The 8,411-nt window shown below is 48.3% G+C and overlaps 1 protein-coding gene across 1 annotated transcript; it reads right to left on the bottom strand.

The window, feature by feature from the left end:
* Nucleotides 1-239: 239 nt before the first annotated feature.
* Nucleotides 240-1,905, bottom strand: TMSB4X (thymosin beta 4 X-linked). Its single transcript, XM_079310334.1, has 3 exons — nt 1,775-1,905; nt 1,103-1,216; nt 240-712 (listed from the first exon to the last, which is right to left on the bottom strand). The coding sequence occupies exons 2-3, from the start codon at nt 1,200-1,202 to the stop codon at nt 678-680; spliced, it is 135 nt and encodes a 44-aa protein (XP_079166460.1). The 5' UTR covers nt 1,203-1,216; nt 1,775-1,905; the 3' UTR covers nt 240-677.
* Nucleotides 1,906-8,411: the final 6,506 nt, after the last annotated feature.

Below are 8,411 nucleotides of genomic sequence, written 5' to 3'. Positions count from 1 at the left end.
GATATACTCACATGGTGACAAATTATAAGATATTCAATTTTTAACTGAAATCTGTCTAAAAACTAGCATCAGGAATAGCAAGTTTATGTATTGGTGAGCACACATATTGAAAAAAATGAGAATGGTGACTGATGTTTGAGGCATCTCCAAAGGTTTTATAGTATCCTGTGTCTCAGTACCGGCTCTTATGCTTCTTATCCATTGATACAGTTCTCCAAATAGAGGACATAAATACCATCCAGGTTTTAAAACATTTTATTTGCATATTAAAAAAATTGTGCATTCCAATAATTAAAATCATTTGAACAAAAAAAAAAAAAAAAAAAAAAAAATGGCACTCGATTAACTGCATTTTACAGCTCGCAGGACCTTGGTACAGCTTTGCATTTATTCGTGTGTTACTCTAGTTTACTGTAGTCCCACCCAAGTTCTTCTTTCATCAACATGCAAGCTCTTTCATGCCACCAGGACCAAAGCCAGACAGGCAGAGGGAAAGGCAGCGCCTTCATTCAGTGTCAGTAGTTCTCTCTATTCTTTTGATGTGAAAGGGGCAGTACAGTCATTTTAAACTTTATCCAACCTCTTTGCATCTTACAAAGTTAAACAGCTAAAAGAAGTAAAATAAGAAGGCAATGCTTGTGGAATGTACAGTGCATAATTTGGAAGGGCAGATTTCATTACGATTCACCCGCTTGCTTCTCCTGTTCAATTGCTAAAAAGGGGGAAAAAACAGAAAAGGGAGAAAAACAAAATGAAAATCGAGAATCTGAAATGCATTCACATGACAATTGCTATAAATAGCTAAAACAAATATATATTTTTAGCTACTGATCAAAACAGGGTGTAAATCATTGTAAATTAAGCGCTGCTATGGTGGGTTCGGTTTCTGGCTGTCTAGCACAGACACAGCCGTGTATCCTCCCTCCACCCTGCACCGCCGCACCCCCGGCTCCCGCCTGCCGCCCCTCTTTGTCTCCTCCCGCCTCCCTCCCTTCATCCTTTCCTCCCTCCCTCCCTCCCTGCCCGTCTCCCTCCTTCCCTGCCTGACTCCCTCCCTCCCTCCCTCTGCGCCTGCTCTTGCCCGCCGCCTGCCCTCACTCACTTTCTTTTGAAGGCAGCGGGTTTTTCTCTTGCGTCTCTGTCTTCTTCAATTTGGACTTGTCAAATTTCTCGATCTCAGCCATGTCTGGTTTGTCGGACATGTTGGCAGGTGACTCTGCGCACGGAGGGGAAGAGCCCCGTTACCCCGGCTGGGGCAGCCCGGTCCCCCCGCCCGCGGGGCCGCGCCCGCCGCGGGGACCCGCACGCTCCAGCTCCCCGCAAGCAAAACGCTTCACCCCCGATATATTTTAAAATAATGCTAATTTTTAGAAGGGTCTGTATAATCCAGCATCCCAGGCGTTGCGGTTCGCCGCCAGCCTCCACCGGGGGCAGCTCCCACTATCTGCGCGCTCCAGAGTACAATAGGGGGGGACGCACACGGCGCTGACCGCGTTTTTAATTCGTTAAGGGAAAAGTAATTTAAAAATACAGCCCTGTGACTGCAACAAAGCCGCCTTGAGCCTCGCACGCCACCGCCCTGCAGCAGCGCGCCCGCAGACAATACCCGGCACGGACAATAGCCCCCTCCCTTCCTCCTCGCCTCCCTCCCACCCCGCGACAAAAGCCCCCGCGCCCTGCCCTGCCCTGCCCGCGGTCCCCCCCGGCAGGGTGCCGGGTTCGCGCTGCCCGTGCTCAGGGACCGGGGGGTGTCTGGGGGTGCGGCAGGACCCACCGGTGTCGCCGCGCGGTGATGCTCGGTCCCGCCGCTCGCTGCTGCCGCCGCTCCGCACGCCAGTATAAAGGGCGCTCGCTGGCGGGGCGGTTTTATCCCCGCGCCTATGCAAATGACGGTGATGTCACCACTAACCATTTTGCCGCTTTCCGCGTTTTTCTCTCTATCTCTTCTTCTTTCCCCCCTTGCTTCCTTCCCCTCCCTTCATCGCCCAGCCCTCCTCCTCCTCCCCGCGCACACGCGTACACGCACACAAAGCTACACACACACACACGGACACACACTGAGACACTAGCAAGGCTTTCAGCTCGGCTCGTAGCCGAGCATCGCCCCAGCCCCTCGGTCCATGCCCCGGCCCCGGCCGACGGGAGGCAACCCCCGGACGGGCCGGGGGGAGCGGCCACTACCCCTGGATGCCGGGCCCCGGTCCCGGGGCTGCCGCGGGGCCGGGCCGGGCCGGGGGCTGGGACCGGGACAGGGGAAAGAACAGGGGCAGGGACCGGGACCGGGGCACGGGCAGCTCGGCCGGCTCCCGCGGCGGTGGAGGGCTGTGCTCGGCCGGAGCCGGGCGGTGGTTCTGCTCCATATCCCTGCGTGACGCTTTCCTGGTTGAGCAATATCGTCTCGCTGATAACGTGACTCAAATGTCGGCTTTTAGAAGGAAAAGCCGAAACCCTCTCAGAGCTCAGGGAGCTGCCGCCGGCGTCCCCCCCCCCACCAACCCCCTCCCCTATCCCCCGCTGCCTTTGCATCCCGATGCAGGGACAGCAAAATCCCCATTGCTGTCGTCGCTGCAACCCTGCTGCAGTGAAAGAAGGGAACCACCCCACAACGCCCCCGGGCCTGGCTCTGGTGCCGGGCCAGCAGACAATGGCTCTGGCGAGGTGCCGCCGGCCCTGCCTCCCAGCCCCGCTCCGAGCGGCGGGGCCGCCCGGCTGGCACCGCCCGCCCGCTCCCGTCTGCCCGTGCCCGGAGGGACAGAGGGCTGGAGCCGGGCTGGGAGCCGGCCCGGGGCTGTGGGGGCCCTGGGCTGGGTCAGAGCTGCTGCCCGCCCGCCCTGCGGTGCTCCAGATGTGCCCAGCGGCTCCCTGGCTCGGGGGATTCAATCCCCAGCAGCAATCGCTCCCAACCGCAGCATCATCTGCCTTGGTGGGCAGCTGCTCTAGGGGAGGCGGCAGAAGCCCGGAGAGCATGGGACGCGTGATTCCTGTTTCTGCAAATACGGCATTGGGAAAGAGCTGAAGTGTTCACGTGAAAGAGCCGAGAGACGCCGGGGGGAGTATGTGTGCGTGTGCGTGTGGCTGACTGACAGGGAGACGGGGAAATCTCTGCGCCTTTGTCTGGCAGCAGCCCTGCTCGCTTTCGAGGACTGAGGGGGTACGGGAGCAGGCGTGTGGAATTCACTTAATTTCTGCTCCTTCTGGTGTACCTGAATGGAAACCGTGGAGAGCATTGCTCCCTGTTCCTTGCCCTCCAGTGTGATTGCTGGTGAATTAAAAGCCCTTAGTCACGATCAGTATTAATACATGCAAGGAGAACTGTAAATACATTTCAGTAAATTCCTTGGGGGTGCTGCTTTCTCTGTTTCATGGTTGTTCCCTCCCCCTTGGCTGGCTATTATTCATAGCATTTCCAGAGCTGTATTTTAGAGGAGGTAAAATCCTGTCCCCATGGCAATCCCAACAATACTTTCCATAGTGAACCAGGATTTCCAGCCATCCCACAGTTTTCCTCAAGCTGAGCTCCTTTGCATTTGGAGATGTGTATAAAATCTAGTTCATAAGCACCTCCAAAACTGAGATGAACATGATGCGAGCCAGCAACTGTACAAGACTGAAGGCCAAAGGAAGCTCTTAGGAAAGCAAGGACTGGAAATACATCATATAATTTGGGGATATTTGCACATTTTCATAATAATGGCATAAAAAATGTTCCCAAGGCATCTTCTGTCTTGGATATCAGCTAACTCTGCTAGCTTTTGAGCAAGTTCTATAAAATGAGTTTATGGTCACTTACTGCTTTGATGCCTTAGGGCACTGAACCTCATGACTAGGAATTGTGAAATTTCCTGATGATCAGTTCATAAGCATCCCCAATGATGTTACAGTCTCAGACTTTTCAGTTTTGCCAAAGATTTTTTCTGATTTTTAAGTGAGAGTAAATGTAATATAAACCATCTTTAGTATTGTTCTCCTCTATGGATTCTCTAGCTTCTCACATATTTGTCTAAGCGAGTCAGTATTCCCCTGACTTCAGTGCAAGAAATGTGTTTCTGAAATTAAAGAACAGCAAATGTTTGTATGACTGGGGTCTGGCTTTTGTTCAGAAACTGGTTGTCCAGTAGCAACATTGCCTTCTTTTCTTCTGCTCATTTTGAGACAGAGCCATGAAACCTCTAAAATCAGTGTAAGCTGCAGCCTTAGATGGAGCTTTGCTGCTATCTACAAACCAGACTCCACTGCTGAGCTTATAATCAATTATAGTTCTGAGATACAGTGACAAAAGATTTACACTGTTGCTCTTTCTCTTCCTTCCTACAGCTTCTTTCTCAAGGAGTAGTACTGAGGTCGCCACAGTATCTTAGTAATGCTACATGTACTTTCCATACCAGGATTGTTCTGGGGAAGGAAAATGAGTGTTGTTGCATTTTGGTGGCAAGAGATCAGCTAATTTCTGTAGAGTTGAATTCTCTCCTTAACCGTTTGCATTAGTGACATAGCTAGAGAAATTACACATCTCCTTGTTCTTTTATGTTTGCTTATATTTGTTAATAAGCAAGTGCTAGGAAGATGCCTGTTCATACAAAACTGTCACATATCAAGTAACTTCTGGGGACAACAAGGCTCAGTTTGGATATTGATGAGCTGATTTTTTTTTTTTTTTTAATTTTTTCTAGTGCTCTATTAAGCTTTGTGTCAGAAATTTCTTCCTGCGATTATTTAAAAAAAAAAAAAATTCAACAAATCCGTTGAAAAAGTCGACTAATATTTGATGTTGTAGAACCTTGCTAGACATGCACTCTATCAGTCATTTGCATGTTAAAGGAGAGCACTTTTCAGCACATTGCTGATTCCATTAGCAAGAAGGAAATTGGACCCTTGCTAACACAGTTTTCAGCTAACACCTTCAAGGGTTGAACTAGAGTAAGGCAGCAAGTTCTTTCTTGCCTTCTATGAAATTCACATTGCAGGAAATGGAGTAATTGGTAAAAAACGTAGTTCTTGCATCTCATTTGTATGTTCAAATTTGAAGCCTTATAAAAAAACATGAACATTTCTTCAGGTAAGTACATACTGATCCTCTTTGCTTAAATGTGATGTGACGCTTACTTAAGGCCATGCAACAGGGGCTCCATCAGATATTACCAGCTGTTAGGGGAAGTGTCTGTGTCTCAAACTCACTTCAGTGGACTTTTCCTTGAACTCTATTCAAACAATGTTTTGAAACGTGACAAGGAGCACTAATCTTCTAACCTAATGCTTAGTCTGCCATAGAGTTTACATATTTATTAAAAAAAAAAAAAAAAAAATTAAAAAAAAAAAAAAAACAAATAAAAAAAAAAAGAGTAAAGGACCATGCAACATCTATGTGATAAGCTCCCAAGTTTAATTCCCATTTCAACTTATTATTCAAAATGAGATTCTAGGCACATAAAATGACTAGGAAGCTAAAAATAAACTCTCTATGCAAATGTCTCCATCATATGGGAAATAAATTAAAGAAAGGGAAGCCAAGTGATTGTTTTCCAGGTCTCAGTTTCACATGTGAAATCTTCTTTTCACATGCTTGACTCTCTCAGAGAGGATGCTTTCTCTCACTCCATATACTGCTAGAGGAAACAGGAGCTGGCAGTGAGCCTGAGAGTGTAAGTGAAGAGACAATCCCTTTGGGCAGCCACTTTCTGCACAGTCTCCCTGCCAACAGCAGCAGGGTGTTGACAGTGGCATCAGGGCTTGGGTGCTCAGTTGTTCAAACACCAGAGCACAATATTTGTGGTGTGCCACATCCCACAAATTGCTACCGACAATTAAAATTTAAAAAGGGTAATTGATTCATGGAGCAACGTTTTTAAAAGGAGAACCATCCCATCCCCCCCATCACTCGATTTCAGAAGAGGGATTGCAAAATGCGTTTCCTAGCTGACCAGGTTCTGGTGCTAATTGGTTTTACAAGAAGCTGCATTTCCTTTTTCTCTGTGCTTGACAAAAGGGAACCTTGCAACAGGTCATGACTTTCAGAAAGCAGGGAGAGGAGAGGAGAGGAGAGGAGAGGAGAGGAGAGGAGAGGAGAGGAGAGGAGAGGAGAGGAGAGGAGAGGAGAGGAGAGGAGAGGAGAGGAGAGGAGGAGGAGAGAGGAGAGGAGAGGAGAGGAGGAGAGGAGAGGAAGGGGAGGAGGACGAGGACTGAGGAGCGGATGAGGATGAGTGAGAGGAGAGGAGAGGATGAGGAGGAGGCGCGGAGGAGGAGAGGAGAGGAGAGGAAGGAGGAGAGGATGAGGAGAGGAGAGAGAGAGGAGGAGGAGCGGAGAGGAGGCGGAGGACGGGAGAGGAAGGAGAGGAGAGAGCGGAGATGGAGAGGAGTAGGATGCGGAGAGGAGATGAGGAGAGGATGAGGAGAGGAGAGGAGAGGAGAGAGAGGAGAGGAGGAGGAGAGGAGGAGGAGAGGCGAGGAGCGGAGAGGAGAGGAGAGAAGGAGAGGAGAGGAGGAGAGGAGAGGATTTAGGAGAGGAGGAGAGGAGAGGAGAGGAGGCGAGACGGAGGAGAGGAAGACGGAGAGGAGAGGAGAGGCGGAGAGGAGGGAGAGGCGCGGAGGGAGAGGAGGAGGAGGAGAGGAGAGGAGAGGAGAGGAGAGGAGAGGAGAGGAGAGGAGAGGAGAGGAGAGGAGAGGAGAGGAGAGGAGAGGAGAGGAGAGGAGAGGAGAGGAGAGGAGAGGAGAGGAGAGGAGAGGAGAGAGGAGCCAGGCTGGGAAGCTCAGATTGCTGCACAGGAAGCTATATACCCTCCAGCAGCAGATGCTCCTCTCCTACATCAATCTGCCTGACTCTGTTTTTCTTGCCTTGCCTATACCTGTAAACAATAACTGAAGTGTGCTGAGCCTTTACTTAATGCACACGGAAAGCTGTGGCAATGCAACAGTTTGGAAGGCAGGCTATTAAAATATGCAAGTGGAAGGCTGCCTGCATCCCATCAATAGCAAAGCAAAAAAGATGAGGGGGCCTTCAGCTGTTATTTCTGGCTTTTCAGGGATGCTAAGAATTTATTGTCATCATACTCTGAAATTTCTAATAAATCGAGAAGAAGCAAGAGATGTATTTCTCAAAGTGTCATAAGGATATCAGTAAGTTTGCAGGGAACTACCAAACTTCCAGTTATTTGTCTTGTGTTTTCCACACAGGGCACGTGGGTACATGGTTTAGCAGTGGAACTAGCAGTGCTGGGTTGATGATTGGATTTTATCTTACAGGCCTTTTCCTACCTCAATAATTCTACGATTCTATATGTAAACACTGTGTTTGAAAGATATATCTAGAAATGTGATTGAGTTGCAAAGTACCTGAGAGAACTGAAAACAATAAACTAGCATATCTCCTGCCTGAAGAAAAGCATCTCTCTGCCAAAGTTTGACCAGTGCTTGCCATCACTTTCTGAATTTTGCAGTAGCTTTCCTCTCATTTATATGAGTAAAAATAATAATTTTGAAAGTATGTAAGTGACAATATCATCTTTATGCATCACAAAAGCATGATGAATCATTTCTCCTAATGCAACTCAGCAACCCCTTGTTCCTGCAATGCTAGGTTTCTCCTGAGCAAAAGTGCTGATTTTATGGTGTGGGGGGGGGCAGGGGGGGGGCGGTTCATAGGGATTACAAACAGAATTCTCAGGCAAATGAAAATACTGGATTTTTATGCCATCATTGAATATGAGTTTCTTTCAATGCAAAGGTAAAGCTAGATAAGCATTCAAAAGACTGTGGTGTCCATTCAACATACAACGACATCCATGTGTACAAAAGACAAGGCAGCCATTCTTATCAGCTTTCCATTGAAAAAGGAATGGCTGAAGTAAACACTCAGAATGAAACAATGACTAATAGCCTCAAACTGCCTAGGCTATTGTATGGGCTTTGGCATTCCCCTTGAGGACTGACAGTCCACCTGCCCTTAAGAAACAGCACAGAAATAGGGAAATGCCTGTCAGAGACCATCCCCAGGATACCCACACTGCATACTGTACTCATGGATGAGTTTCAGAGCGACAAAATGTACCCAGCATCATTAATTAGGTGAATGATGTCATTCCGTGTGGGGCTCCCTCCCTCCACAGCCAGCAGTCTTATGACAAGTTGGCATGACACAGAAGAGTAGTGTAAGTCACTATGTATGAGCATACAGAAAGACTTACTTATTTAGCTTGGAAAATGGTACTACCCCTGAGGCCACACCTGTGCTATTTGCTCTGTATATAGTTATCTCTGAGCTGGCTTTAAACTAGTGGTAATTTGGAACTCACCCCAGGTTTATTGCTTTATGTTGATTTTCTTGGGTGGATTTTACCATTTGTGCTGAATGCTGCTAGCCATATCTGAGGCATTTGCTTTAAAACCGTCTTAAGTGCATTCAGCTATCAAGCTTCTTT

The sequence above is a fragment of the Erithacus rubecula genome (genome assembly GCF_903797595.1).
Source record: "Erithacus rubecula genome assembly, chromosome: 1".
NCBI classification, from domain to species: domain Eukaryota; kingdom Metazoa; phylum Chordata; class Aves; order Passeriformes; family Muscicapidae; genus Erithacus; species Erithacus rubecula.
This window is presented reverse-complemented; position numbering and strand designations above follow the sequence as displayed.